The following is a 15,455-nucleotide window of genomic DNA, read 5'->3' on the forward strand; positions in this document are numbered from 1 at the left end:
TGTATTTGATCTTTTTCCTGGCAACTCTCTTTTTATACAGGGCCATTATATACAATAGTAAATTTTTTTCACTGCTGAGAATTTGTACCAGGACTTGGTTATTGTAAATTTAATGTGCATGCAGGTGTTATTTGTATAGATTCATCTACACCCTTCTGGCAGTGCTGCTATCGCAGTCAGGTCTCGCACACTTCGAGCAGTAGTTTTTACTCCACCCCTGCAGCCGCCGGCAGATGGCGCTCCACGTCCCGTCAGCTGCACACAGACCTAAGTCCAAGTCGTTAGTCCAACGCACCCATAGTCTTGTGATGACATGTGATTGAGAAAATGTCATCAGGTGGCTGTTTAGCGGTTCAGAGGATTAGCTGGACTTGATTTTGATTGAATGACACCTGGAGGAAGTTTTAAGGGTAGAGGACCTTGTTTAGAAGCAAGAAGGGGAGAGAGACGGCGGGGTTGTTTCGTGAGGCAGGGACGGTGTTGGATGCTCAGTTGACAAGAAAGGATGTTTTGTGCCATGTTGGATTGACTTTCGGATGGAGTGACCAGCGAGGGACGTGTGGAAAGACTTTGTGTGCGTTTTCGGTGGGCTTTTGGGACGCAGATACCCACAGACTGATCTACGGACATACGGGATGGTCTTGGCGGCTACTGGACAGAGGGAAGTTCGGTTGTTGTTTTAATCTTAGATCCTGTGAGTGTGAGTGTGTGTGTGTGTGTGTGTGTGTGTGTGTGAGAGAGAGAGAGAGAGAGGGAGGTATATTTACTATGGTTTAGCGTGGAAAGTGGGTGGCTTATTGGGAATGTTTTATGTATTGAGCATTTATTTATGCATAATAACGAGGTATGTTAGTCTAACCTATCCCTGCTTTAGACCTTTTGGGGGGTGTGCAACACTGCATGATGGTGGGTGGCGCTAGCTGCTGGCTTGGTGCTCCGTAGGTTAGATAGCATAACCCGTATTCCTGCCTGCATTCACTTAAACCTGGTATCTTTTATGAACAGTATATTTAGTAAAGAATAAAGGAAAGTGTATTTGTTACCGTGTTCTGTGTGGGTTTTTGTGAGGAATCTAGGGACGACGACCTGACCGGTTAAAAGAGGCGGTGGCAGCGTAAGGAAATTGCTGTGACATTACAGTCTATTGGGTGGGTTTCCTGGTAACGGTGACTCTTAGCATCTTGCGAAGACTTCAAAGGTAAACCTTACAACGAGAACACGTGTGTACTTTTCTAGGCGTGCTTCCAGAACAATCCCATAAGACGTTGCTTAAGGGACAGCTTGACTGCGGAATGAAAGAATGTGGTGTTCTCTGTAAATACAACACTGCAGGAAAGCTTCACAATCAGGATTGAGGAGAGCCTAAAAATGAGACGCAATTTGAATAATCTAACCGTAAATTAGATTTTCGCTGATCGGGTGCAGGATCCCGCCTTCCCAGCTTGTAGTATCACAGCTTTTTATTTGTGTGCATACGTTCTTTAAAATGCCTGGTGCGCATGTCATTTGTTTTTGGGATGAGCAATGCCACGATAGCCGAAAGATTGTGTTACTGTTATAACGTAAAAGAATGTACAATGTGCGTTGATTACCTCATTAGTACTATTCCAGGGTGCTTTCTTAGGGAAAACATATTAAACTTGTATGAAATGAACCTGCAGTGTCGACTCAACCTTATCAACCAAAGTTTTGTTATACCGCGACAAGGCTGAAGTTGTCTTCTAATTCTCCAGCTTCTTCGCAGGATCCGTGCCTCCTTAAAAGGGGATGCCGTTTCGACCGAATCCACTAGAGGGCGCTGCTAAATTGAAGACTCCATAAATGTATTCCTTATCTCTGAAATTTGTTCTCTTAAATTAAATTTGGAATCTGAGCTGTGTATTTGATTTCTCAGATATTATTTGAAGATACGTCACTACAATTTTCAGTTTAATTCCCTCTGAAATTGGAAGTCTTTCATTAAGATGTACTGCACAAGCTGCAGTTTCTGTAACTTGTCGGATTTAAGGTACCGCAGTTTAAATGGACTTCATATTCGTTCACTTACATTTTGCCCAGACTACCTCAAGTTCGACAAGATACCCCGATAAGCCAGTAACTCCGCTTCGTAGTACAGGCCGCTGTTCTCGTCTAGCTCCATTTATTTTTGTTCCTTGTTATAACAGTGTAGTCTTCAGAGTTTTATAATCCTGCTCCCTCTGTTATACCTCGTCTGTGTATATGTATGTGTGTGTGGTGAGACACATTAGGGGATGACAAGAGGTTCAATATTAACTTCAGCTCCGGGTCTAACGCACACACACTCAACTTCACTGTGTTGCCTTCTTCGACTTCCCTCCTGTGCTGCCTATAACTATACGCTACTACTGCCCTCTCGTGGTTGAATCCAAGCTATTACAGTATCTATGTATGTGTGTATTTATATGTATGTATATATAATATAGTGTGTGTGTGTGCAGGAATATTTCAAAGACAAGTCTGGTGGTACCTGAAGCACAGCCGTCTCTGTGTTGCACAGTTGGTTTCAGTATCCAAATGTCCCTTCAATTACAGTACGTGCTTCATTCTGATAACGCGAGATATTTTTAATGATACGGTTTGTTCTTTATAAATGTATATAATTTCTTTCAGTATTTCATTAAACAGTATGATTGAGTGAAAGGATCAGATGCTATAATAAAACATATATTGACCAGTTCTTGTCTTTTTATCAATCTTGGAGGGACTTCCAGTTCTTGGTGACTCTGCGGTGTGTTTCATGGTATCTAATGCCGTGGAAACTTGCCCTTCCTGCTGACACACCTTTCTGCAATATGATCCTTTTCATGTTTTGTAAGCTTTCTGTGAAATATGACTTTTGGTGTAAGATACAACTGAGTAAAGGTCATGAGAGAACCTACCTGGACAGCTGAGCTTTATTTGGGGTTAATCAGTCACTTAACTGATGGCAGGTGTGTCCCCAAAAAGCCTGAATGCTGTAATTAAATCAAAAGCTGCTCCAACATAATATTAGTTTATGGGTGTGCGCACTTAGCTAGCTTATTGTACGTTTCTTATTAAAAAAAATTTCCCCCCAAACACATTTTTGTTTTTCGGTTGAATTGTATAGGTTTTAGGTCACGTTAAAACTTTTTCCACTTTTGAAATGACTTATTGTGGTCAAATTTTTTTTACATCATGAAAACCTGGTATGTTAACAGGGATGTGTACATTTTATCTCCACTGTACCAGGGCATATCAGTGTGGAACAACTAAAATAACCAATCAGCACAGGACAACAAGAAGCAGATGGCGTAACAAGGACCGAAAGTAAGAAACCTTAAACACTAAGGGTTAATAACGCTAGAGAAGACTTGGAATAAGAGTCTAAGCAGAACAAAGTTAGACAAGCAGGTTACACCTTAAACAGGGACACAAAGAGAGACAAAAGATACTAAGGAAACCAAAAACCAATAAAACCTTGAGAGGTGAACTCATGACTGGAGGGGTTTAGCCTCTAAGCCATTTACTCAACCCACTGAGCGACACCTGCTGATCAAAAGGACACAAGACACACAGGACAGGATCGGACAGGTACTGGCGCAAACGTTTAATTGTCTGGTAAAATTTAACTTCATAGAGGTTTAGGAACTGAAGTGGTGTCCATTTAGCCATCCAACAAGATATCAGTAACTTTTTGGAGAACAGAACAAATTCTTGTTAGTTTTTGTTTTACTTTTTTTTCTGAGCATTTTACTAAGCTTTCTAGCCCCATAAATAGCTTTAAACATTTTCTTTGACTGCCTACGACTTTTCTTCAGTACTGTGTATGCGTCTACATGCATTTCCTCAGACAGAAAAATGACCTGGAACATGTCGTCCTTGGTTAAATTTGAGGCATTTCTGTATGCGATTGACAGGTAATCTGGGTGTTTAATGTCATTGCATGCTTGTTGATTTTGACTCCACTCTTCTTTGTACACATTATTCTCACAAATAGAACATGACAGCTGTACAGCCAAAGGATTTATAGCATCTGCTTTACCCTGAGACACATGGGGCTCTGAGGCTCACAGCTGGGACTCAAAATGCTAAATGAGAATCACTGAATATTTACTACCACATGTATGTATGATGCCCTTATTCTTTTAAAAGTTGCACAATTTCATTTTCGTAAATACATTAATAAAACAAACCTGAGCAATTTCATAATAGGAAATAAATGCTTTTGCATGATTATTTGTCCAGCTATGGACATTCAGTGGCACCCCCAGAAAATATAGATTTAGATCCTTCCCTGAAGACACCCACAGCGTCAGGACCAGTAATATTACTTTTAAGGAGGAAAAGTTGCAACTACTTGAAGCTAGTCCATAGCCATACTAACAACTGAAGCTTACTTTATGTTCCTCATTGGAGTTGGTACGTTCCAGCGGTCTCTTCTGCAAGCTCAGTCAGTGATGCAAACAAGAGATGTGATTAGTGCGGATATTTCTGGATGTTTGGCGCAGATTATGGTTGAGTTTCGATACAGAGAACTGTCTATACAGCATGCCAGTTACTGATGGAAGAAATCACTGAGCCATTTCTCCAGTTTATTTTAGGAACCTTGGTTCCTGTTTCTGACCTGTGTGTTCCTAGTTTGCATGTTCTCTCTCTCACGCACGGATCTGGCAGTTCTAGATTCCACCTGCAGTCCAAAGACATACAGTGAGGCTGATGGGTATTTCCAAAGTGCCTGGAGGGTGGTTTGCCTCATGATGGTCCCGGGTGAACCCAGCTTTGTGCCCTGTGTTGCCTGATAGACTCTAGTCCAGTCTGTAGTGCTGCACTGTATTCCGTGGTAGGAAGGAAGAAGTGGGGTTTGGTTAGGCTTCAGAAATATTGCATAGAGGTTATAAAAAAATGCAGCCTTGCACAGATGGCACAGAAGGGTGCAGGGGCATGTCAGATGAGCCGTGGTACCTCCTCAATGCCAGTTCTAGTGACCAGTTATCAAGCCCAGTCAAGCGGGCAGAGAGGAAATTATTCTTATTCCTCCATAAAAGTTGCTGCTCTCCTCCATGCATGGATGGATGGATGATTGCAGGAGCCCGACCATGACCTGTAGCAGCAGCGTTTGTCACCACTCAAATCACACGTTTGCCTGTGGCCCCCTGTTGGCCAGAAGCAGTTACTACACTAAATATTATGTATACACATTCCTTTTAGGAAATGCTGAAGCAGCCCGATCTGCTAACCAGGATCATGCGCCATGTCAAGCAGCTCATTTAATCTCAGACTGGTTTCTTGAATGAGTTCCCTATATTCAAATGGTCTCTACCGTCACCAGATCTCAAACCAATAGGGCGCCTATGCGGTATGGTGGTGGAATGGGAGATTCACACCATAAAGGTACAGCTAGCAAATCTGCAACGAATTATATCTATTATGATTCTGTCATGTCAACGTGGAACAAAGTCGCTGAACAGTGTTTCGAGCACCTTTTTGAATCTATGCCATGAAGAATTAAGGCAGTTATGAGGACAAAGTGGGTTTCAACCTAATACTAGCAAGGTGTACCCAGTAAAGTAGCCAGTGGGTGTATTTATAGTGGCGGTGGGTGAGTTCTGACCACCAGCACCGTGGCAGTGCCATGCATGTGGATACCAAAGCAGGCTGTCTCATTACATTGTTACTGCAGTATAATAGGCAGCAGACATCAGTTACATTACAGCGATCAGTTATATTACAGCGACAGTGTTTATAGGCTTAGGGACCGTATTTATTGTCTCAAAATAATAATAATAATAATTTATTAATAATTTATTAATGATTTTATTTAAAGGGGACTTTCAAAGCACACAAGGACACAGCACAGAATTACACAACGAATAAGAACAATCAGAATAAAAACTAATTACAAAACTAAAACAGTGTAAAAATGTAAAAGAATTTACAGGGAGAAGGCACTCTTAAACAGATGCACTTTGAGTTTTGATTTAAAAAGAGAAAATAATGTACGTACTGAGTTTTCAGATGTATCTGCGAGGTTTTTACTTTGCCAGAAAACGTCTCGACGTTTAGACCCAAAGGTCTTGTCCGGTGGCCCGGAGCTACACAGACAAGTTAATAATAGCAGTGTGATAGATGCCGGTATTGTGCGATCGTGACAGGCTGGGCCATTTCACACTTTAGTGTCGTCAGCTGGCTGCCGTTGCTCTCCTGTGATTTATAGCACTTCGGAGGCTCAGTGAACCCAGTCAGGTGTGAACATGCTTAAGAGGCGTACAGATCATTAAAAAGCTGGAGGGTCCCGTAAATTGTAGAAACACAAAGGAAAGGATCATGTATCTAAAGGTACTGTGAGAAAAAGAAGCGTATCGCAGTGTGTTGCTCAGTGGGTTACAACACTGTGTGTGTGATCTGACAGTTGCTAGCTGAAATCCCAGGGTCTGCAGAGACCAAGCCCCCCTAATGGCTTAACCCGTTTTTTCAAACAAATTTCTAAAACTCAGTCAGTACGCAAGGATGCATTTCTGTGGAATTTGTTTTGGAAGTTAAATGAAAGTTTTTTTTGTGGCATTACATGAGGACTGAATGAGATTTTGTTCCCAACACTGTAAGTTTTGATCAGAGAGGCTGACTTTACGTTACTGGTGGTCTCATCTCAAAAGTGATTAAAAAAATGGATCTGGTGAGTTTCGGAAATTTGCTGTTAAATCTGTCCAGGGACCGACTTACCCTTCTTTCTCAGAAATGTACGTTGCTTCGGGTGAAATTGCCAGCTCAATAAATAAGATGTAACAGAACTCTGCCATTCATTCGGATTTTGGGTTGGCCGATGTTTTAGTACAAAGGAAAACGCAGAGATAAAGAGCTCAGTAAACGTGTTTCGCTCTCATTCAGCATCACTGTGGCTCTGGACTGTTCCCCAGTGCGTGCTGTGGGTGCCGTACACAGCTGAGATCCACACACTGCGCTTCACAAGGCACAGCCCTTACACGGCCCCTCATGCCTCTATCCTCTGCTTCACCTTGATCACTTAGCCTATAACTTAACCAGCCTGCTCCCAAATAAAGGCTGATTTACATCCGCTCCCAGGCTGGGCCGTGGACACCCTCCCTCAGCATTACCCCTGACTCGCGCTGTGATAAATCAGATTATGTATTTGGCATTGGTGGCGTGACCTTATGCCACAAAAGGAGCGGGACATCTTGGTTACACACACCTAATATAACAGGGCTCTGTGACATTACCCATTCAGTACAGATTAAAGTGGGGGTTTTACAAGCATTTCGGGGGGGTGGGCAAAGGTCACTCTTTGCATGCTGGAAAGCACATGGCAGGGAATCTGCAGAGATGGCTGATAATTATATGGGCTCAGCTGTGGGCTTTGACCTGAACTCTAAAGTCCAAAATATTGCCTTCCACACACATATACTCTGCAATACGCACTGCTGTCTGGTCTCCGAAAAGGGACCACAGTAAAGGGAACTGACTGAAATCGCACTGCACAGTGATAACACACTGCACTGCAGCGATGAACCTGGTGTCCTGTTACTCTGATACTTCCGGAAGGTGCTTGAAAATTGACATTTTAAATGATGACCGCTATAGCCACCTCACTGTACTCCACTGTACTCCATTGTACTCCACTGTACTACACCAGCCCACAATGTTTAATTTGCATCTTAATTTTACAACTACCGATATCATCACTTTCGTTTTACTGTAATATTTTATGGGTTTTTGTTATTTCAGTCTTAATTATGATAATCTATCTTTTTATATATTTTGTTTTTCCCAGAAGCTGGTGGGAAAATTATTTTGATGCACATATGTACAGTGTATGTTAGTATATGACACGTAAAGTACCCGGATAGAGTAATGATTAATGATATATACATGTAGACTAAATGAAAATGGAAAAATGGAAATTATATAACAGGGACATATGTGCTGTAAGTGAAAATGTAAATGTTTTATGAAACAGGCCTGGGGGCTGAAGCTAATTTAGTGGTAAAGACATGAGCTCGTCTCTTGGAGGTCGACGTTAGGAGGTCTGCACTGGAAAAGACCACACTGAGTGAGTGTACCCTTATTGGTAACTGAAGGGTAACAGCGGGAAGCTGTTACCCTTCAGTCAACTTCACTATCCAATGTTGTGTCAATAGTCATGATCAGCAAGGAACATTCTTAGATATTAAAGTCGTTTACTCTGGTATTTGCGCTCTGGCTGTGAATGCAGCAGGTGTCCACAGTGTAACAGGCAGGCAGGTACACAGACAGACTGACTGGCAAGCAGATAGATAGACAGACAGATGGAGAGGCAGGCAGGCAGGCAGGTAGAGAGATAGACAGACTGACAGATAGACAGACACGCAGAAAGACATGTCTAGGAGGGCAGAATGAGGCTGTGAGACCCTGATAAATACTCCTGCTTCCTGTGAGGTTTTATGTATTTCCTCTCCAGGACCAAAGAGCTCTCTCCCTTCCTCCATCTCTGAGCTACAGGATGGTATATGTCACCTAACCTCTGCACACTGCACACAGTGATTTGCAGTGATTTGCATATGCCATAGGACGCTTGGCCCTTTGCCTCCTTCCTGATCCAAACTTCCAGGGTCTCCATGGGTAACCAGCATCCTGGTGCCATGAAGAGGGTGTTGAGGAAGAGGAGAAGCTTCATGGTGTAGTAATACCAGCCACCTTTAAATCAACATGTAGGAAAAAAAATCACCTGAGCTGCAAAACACATAGCAATCCAGTGGGGGCGCTGTTTGGCACATTGAGTTTGGATGCTACAGTCAGGTCCATAAATATAGGAACATCGACACAATTCTAATCTTTTTGGCTCTATACACCACCTCAATGGATTTGAAATGGAATGAACAAGATGTGCTTTAGCTGCAGACTTTCAGCTTTAATTTGAGGGTATTTACATACAAATCAGGTGAACGGTGTAGGAATTACAGCAGTTTGTATATCTGCCACCCACTTTTTGAGGGATCAAAAGTAATGGGACAAATTAACAATCATAAATCAAACTTTCACTTTTTCACAAATCCTTTGCAGTCAATTACAGCCTGAAGTCCAGAATGCACAGGCATCATCAAACGCTGGGTTACATCCCCTAGTGATGCTCTGCCAGGCCTCTACTGCAACTGTCTTCTGTTCCTGCTTGTTCTTGGGGCATTTCCCCTTCAGTTTTGTCTTTAGCAAGTGAAATACACGCTCAATCGGATTCAGGTCAGGTGATTGACTTGGCCATTGCATAATATTCCACTTCTTTGCCTTAAAAAACCCTTTGGTTGCTTTCGCAATTTGCTTCAGGTCATTGTCCATCTGCACTATGAAGCACCGTCCAATGAGTTCTGAAGCATTTGGCTGAATATGAGCAAATAATATTGCCCGAAACACTTCAGAATTCATCCTGCTGCTTTTGTCAGCAGGCACATCATCAATAAATACAAGGGAACCAGTTCCAGTGGCAGCCATACATGCCCACGCCATGACACTACCACCACCATACTTCACTGATGATGTGGTATGTTTTGGATCGTGAGCAGTTCCTTTCCTTCTCCATACTCTTCTCTTCCCATCACTCTGGTACAAGTTGATCTTTGTCTAATCTGTCCATAGGATGTTGTTCCAGAACTGTAAAGGCTTTTTTAGATGTTGTTTGGCAAACTCTAATCTGGCCTTCCTGTTTTTGAGGCTCACCAATGGTTTACATCTTTAGTTGAACCCTCTGTATTCACTGAAGTCTTCTCTTGATTGTTGACCTTGACACACATACACCTACTTCCTGGAGAGTGTTCTTGATCTGGCCAACTGTTCTGAAGGGGTTTTTCTTCACCAGGGAAAGATTTCTTCGGTCATCCACCACAGTTGTTTTCCGTGGTCTTGCAACTCTTTTGGTGCTGCTGAGCTCACCGGTGCAATCTTTCTTTTTAAGAATGTTCCAAACAGTTGATTTGGCTACACGTAATGTATCTGCTATCTCTCTGATAGGTTTGTTTTTATTTTTCAGCCTAATGACGGCTTGCTTCTGATAGTGATAGGTCTTTGCAATCTCATATTGAGAGTTGACAGCAACGGATTCCAAATGCAAATAGCACACTTGAAATGAACTCTAGACCTTTTATCTGCTCCTTGTAAATTAGATAATGAGGGAATGACACACACTTGGCCATGGAACAGCTGAGCAGCCAATTGTCCCATTACTTTTGGTCCCGTAAAAAGTGGGTGGCAGATATACAAACTGCTGTAATTCCTACACCGTTCACCTGATTTGTATGTAAGTACCCTCAAATTAAAGCTGAAAATCTGCAGTTAAAGCACATCTTGTTCGTTTCGCTTCAAATCCATTGAGGTGGTGTATAGAGCCAAAAAGATTAGAATTGTGTCGATGTCCCAATATTTATGGACCTGACTGTATGTCTATGATGGGAAGGTCACCTGTTCAATGTCACTACTGGGCCCCTCCGTAGGGCCCTTAACCCCCCGTTACTCCAGGCACTGTTTGGCCCTGCTTTCTCAAAAATGTCGCTTTTTATGAAATTGTCTGTTAAATCTAACATTCCTTTAATTGATAGAAATGTGCATCACTGGTGGAAGGTAAGCAAGTACTTAATAACAGTGATAAATTCAGTGTCTTACTTTTAACAGGGTTTTAAATACATATGTAAAGCAAGCTGTGATTGGAAAGCAGTTCATACCCAAAATGGTACAGATGGCCAAAAAAATCCATCCGTCTGTGTCTGCACTCGTTCTGCCGTCTCATTCGAAACCAAAGCAGGTCGTACCTCCCACTACACCTGTTGTCAGTCAGAAACATCCATCCATTTTCCTACTGGGTCACGGGGGGTCCGGAGCCTATCCCAGAAGCAATGGGCACGAGGCAGGGAACAACCCAGGATGGGGGGCCAGCCCATCACAGGGCACACTCACACACCATTCACTCACACATGCACACCTACGGGTAATTTAGCAATTTCAATCAGCCTCAGCATGTTTTTGGACTGTGGGGGGAAACCGGAGTACCCGGAGGAAACCCCACGACGACATGGGGAGAACATGCAAACTCCACACACATGTGACACAGGCAGAGACTCGAACCAGGGTCCCAGAGGTGTGAGGCAAGAGTGCTAACCACTGCACCACCATGCCGCCCCGATTTAATAAATCAACCTGTTTATTTCAAGGCAACACAAGTTTTAGATGGGAATATTTTACATTATTGATTTAGTTTTAATAGCAAGACCCCAAAGCTGGTATCAGTATCAAAGTCAAAATTTTGGTATAAATCCATCACTAATGTGATGTATTCATGACATGCAAAGTCTATACAGACAGGCACAGAGGCACACACACACAGAACATGGCTGGGGTTCGAGTGGCCTGTATACCTGGAAATGGGAGGCCACCATGCTAACACTATATAGTATATGGTTCTTATTTTTAATTATTGAAAATTATCTAATTATTTATATGGACCATAACAGTGTATGCAGAATTATACTCGTATGTGGCATTAATGGCTGATATAATAGGTATGGAATACGTACTGTAGAAGACTGTTGCAACAAGTTGTCAGGTGCCTGACCAAGCCTCTTCTCAAAGGAAAATCAAGAGATTATGAGCTTAAGGGCCAATAAGGCACAGTTTACGTCTCTGCAAGGTAATTAAGGAGAAGCAACTCTCAGCATTATTACTGTACATGCGATGTAATGATCGTGGGCAGCATGGTGGTTAGTGCTGCTGCCTCACAACAAAAAGGTTCTGGGTTTGGACCTGGGTTCTCTCTGTGTGGAGTTTGCACACTCTCCTCATGTGCGTGGGGGTTTTTGCAGGGGCTCCAGTTTCCTCCAACGATCCAAAAGTGTGCAGGATAGGTTGACTGGTGAGTCTAAATTGGCCCTGTGGTGTGTTGGCGACTGCCCAGGTTTGGTTCCTGGGATCGGTCATTATGAGCTTAGCTGAACCTGCTTATGTGATTATTTATTTTTTTGGTTATTCATTCTTGAAAAAAAAAAAAAGGCAAAGTATAATATCGGCAGATTTTGGGGTGAAGGATGGTATCTGAATACACAAATCACGAGTAATAAAATGCCACTATTTACTACTGTAAACATTACTGCACTGTAGAAATGTTTGGTTGGCATGCAATACAACAGTGAAACGACAGGGGGTGCTAAGGCGACAGAAGTACAGTGTAAAGTTGAATTGACATAGAAAAATGTTTTTGTCAGGTGAGAAATCGACATTATGGAGCCCCTGATAGAACCTGTGCAAAAACAAATTGCTCTTACTTTCACACAGTCCCTTCAGGGGCTCCGTAAGACACAGGCAAACTCTGTCAAAATGTAGTTGTCACAGACAAATGCTTTGTCATATAGTCAGTCGACATGGACTGTGTGCTGTTTACATATTTTTGTAACAGAAACACAACAGAAACAATTTCTTAAATTTCACAGGCCATTTATTGCAGTGTAGTCAGTTTATTAATGAAATTGGAATTTTGTAAATATAAGAAAATTATACTTGCTTAGATTTTCATTTTTTGCAGTAGAGTTACAAAACCTGCTTTCAGGTAAGTCACTTCAGCTTTCATAATCCCTGGTGGATGGATAAATCATTGCAAGTACTTTACACACAAAGAGGTAAGGAGCGGATCATGCCGGCCCCCATGTTCATTACGTCATCGTGGGGGGTCTCATTTTATGGTGTGTTCGATTATCTCTCGGAACTCGGAAATTCCTAGTTGGGTGACATCACATCCGACAATCTCCCGTTCAAGCTACCACAACTCGGAACAAACATGGCTGCCTGCATGAATACGCTGCTGTGTTGTTGCTTTATATTTTAGCAGTTTTGGAGTAAGATTGTTATTTCAGAGAGACAAACAAACAAGAATCAAGAACTAGTCAAACCACATTAAAAGCTTTATAAAGTATTTTAGTACATTCATAGCGATATTCTTTTTTCGAGAGGCAAACAAACTACAAACAAACCAAAAACACTAACAAGTCTGGTAAAAATCTGATATTGCATGTTAGGATACTGTTTACGGTCACGATATGGTATTCCTTCAATTGAACATGTGCAATTGCATTTATAATTATACATTTAACAAAAAAAACATTTTTAAATATTTGCAAAATAGAATTACTGAGGCTTACACACTATTGAGTGTGTAAGCCGCCATGTTGAAATTACGTCACAGGGGCAACTTGGACAAGAAAATTCTGTCCGACATAAAAGAGGCATGTTTCCGAAGGGAAGTGACATTTTTCGTGACGTTTTCGGCCGAGTTCCCAGTTGGAGACAAATAATCGAACGCATCAATAGTCAAGGTTCCACCCAGAACCCAGCAGGGGCCAGTCATGGATCAGCCAATGACCAGCCAAGGCCCCATCATGGAAACAGGGGAAAATTCAAGTGACTGCATCTGTGCTTGATCCTTACAAAACATCCTCGGGAACAACTATGATTCTTTAGGCTTTTATACATGGTGATTATGTTCTTCAGTCTTATGCCCCTGCAGGTTCGGGATCTCCTCACTCCCCTGGTTGACGTCCTCCTTGTCTGTCCACAGAAACCAAACTCAGGGCTTTTATGTGGAGAACTTGTCCACTGTTGGACACTCTGGAGGACTTTACGTTATCTGGATGTGTCTCTGTGGGTTTTTCTGGTTTGCTGACTGCCTTGCCTCCGCACACATTGTTCCAGGTTTGACGAGCAGACACACATCCTCGCAGGCCCAGAATGAGCTCTCCAGCCGCAGCCACTCCATCCTGACAGTCTCCATCAGAGCTAAAGCAGTGAGACGCCTGTCTTTCTACCCTCTGCACATTCCTGTGCTTCTCCTGCTGCACTCTTTAAGAATCCATCTCTGCTTTAATGGGGGCTGATCTTGGGTAGAGTGAACATCCTCCGAAACCTACATCTTCTTTCTTAGGCTAATAGTGATGAAGGCACAGCCACCCAGGGGAAACTGTGCCTAGTGGATGTAGCCAGAAGTGAACGGCTGAGGGGGCCCAGTTCCTCAGAAGATCTCCTGGAAGAGGCTGCCAACATCAACCAAAGTCTCTTGTCTTTGGGTAGGTGTCAGCTGTACAGTATCTGTCTCCGACAGCAAAACAGGATCTTCTAGGTGCCTCATGATCTCCCCTGTGTCTGCTTTCTCTCTCTGTGCAGGCAAGTGCATATCCGCACTAGTGGACCCTAAGAAGAAGAGCGGGCACATTCTGTACTGCGACAGCAAGCTCACCAAGCTGCTCTCTGATTCCCTGGGTGGAGCAGGCATCACACTCATGGTTGGCAAGCTTACCAAGAGGACACGCTTCACAGAACCCTTGCTGCTTGCTTGATGAGCCAGTTTCTTCCCCTCAGATCACCTGTGTGTGACATCAAAGAACTGATTACTGATTGCAGCAACTCAGCCTTTCCACAACATTAAAGCTGCTTATTCCCCCCCCCATACCATGAAGAAATAATCTCTGTGGCTCCCCTCTCCCCCTCCCTCAGCCCCCAGTCTGACCTGAACATTTGCACTTCCAGTAAAAATGCGCCCCAAACACACTGACACCAAGCTCCCCTGCCCTCCTCTGAACATTATTAAAGCTACACCCTGAACACTCTGTGTGACTGACATGAATGAGAAGCATCTTTATTCATAATCTCTGTAGCGGAGGTCAGAATACAGAGTGTCATTATTCCCGTCTTTCTTCTGTCTCCTGGGTTTTGGCTTCTTAAGGTTCAGGGCAGCGTAATTCAGTGTGTCCTCGTCATGGCACTGTGGAGACAAAGATGGCAGAATTGGATGGATCAAATTGGTTTGCTATTACTTTCACAAATAGCACTTAAAATGCTGATCCCAGGATGGAAATCAGTCTGAGGTTCATTTGTTTTACTGACGATTTGTAATTTGAAATATTTATTACATACTTGCTTGAATGACCATTCCACTTTTGATATATCACTGTTCTTTTCATCTGTTTAAAATATATAACACATCAATATATTATTTAATTTCACACGGTATCATTCAGTGGTCAGATAACATTCCAAATTTTCAAGCAATCAACATCGTTTTTGTCTCAAAAATGAAAGTAAAAATGACTTCTGTCAATGTAAGTGTGCATGTTTGGATATGTGTTATTTGTTCTCAGATATCATATATAATAAAATTGCTATAAAGGAGATCTTGGTAATAAAAGTTATTGATATGCAACTTATTGCAACATGCATATTTCAATATATTTTGCAAAATATGAAAGATATACAAAAATGTAAATCTTGCAGTACAAAAAGTTTTATGTAAATAATGTGAGTTTTTAAACTGGGTTACCTGCAAGAGTGGTTTTAATATGAAAATTTTATCTATCATAAAACAATTTTATATTTCTATAATTTGTTAAAACTACATTTTGTTCTTCTTCTGAGTGCATAAAGCCGGGCAGCGTACCTGCACAGTGTGTACAGGTCAG

The 15,455-nt window shown here is 42.3% G+C and overlaps 1 protein-coding gene across 1 annotated transcript; it reads left to right on the forward strand.

The window, feature by feature from the left end:
- The first annotated feature begins 635 nt into the window (after window positions 1-635).
- On the forward strand, window positions 636-14,692 carry LOC125722680 (kinesin-like protein KIF12). The gene is made up of 5 exons (XM_048998879.1): window positions 636-665; window positions 3,543-3,573; window positions 13,696-13,787; window positions 13,925-14,066; window positions 14,164-14,692. Exons 1-5 carry the CDS (start codon window positions 636-638, stop codon window positions 14,334-14,336), a joined length of 468 nt encoding a protein of 155 aa, XP_048854836.1. The 3' UTR covers window positions 14,337-14,692.
- Window positions 14,693-15,455: the final 763 nt, after the last annotated feature.

This window comes from Brienomyrus brachyistius, unplaced genomic scaffold (genome assembly GCF_023856365.1).
Source record: "Brienomyrus brachyistius isolate T26 unplaced genomic scaffold, BBRACH_0.4 scaffold41, whole genome shotgun sequence".
NCBI classification, from domain to species: Eukaryota; Metazoa; Chordata; class Actinopteri; order Osteoglossiformes; family Mormyridae; genus Brienomyrus; species Brienomyrus brachyistius.

What these genes read in the sequence shown, in the direction of transcription:
- LOC125722680 (XM_048998879.1), top strand. Translation starts at nt 636, where the DNA reads ATGGTCTTGGCGGCTACTGGACAGAGGGAA. An exon ending in CGGCTACTGGACAGAGGGAA is followed by an intron (nt 666 to 3,542) that starts GTTCGGTTGTTG and finishes GCTGATCAAAAG; the next exon opens with GACACAAGACACACAGGACA. An exon ending in TCTCCATCAGAGCTAAAGCA is followed by an intron (nt 13,788 to 13,924) that starts GTGAGACGCCTG and finishes CTTCTTTCTTAG; the next exon opens with GCTAATAGTGATGAAGGCAC.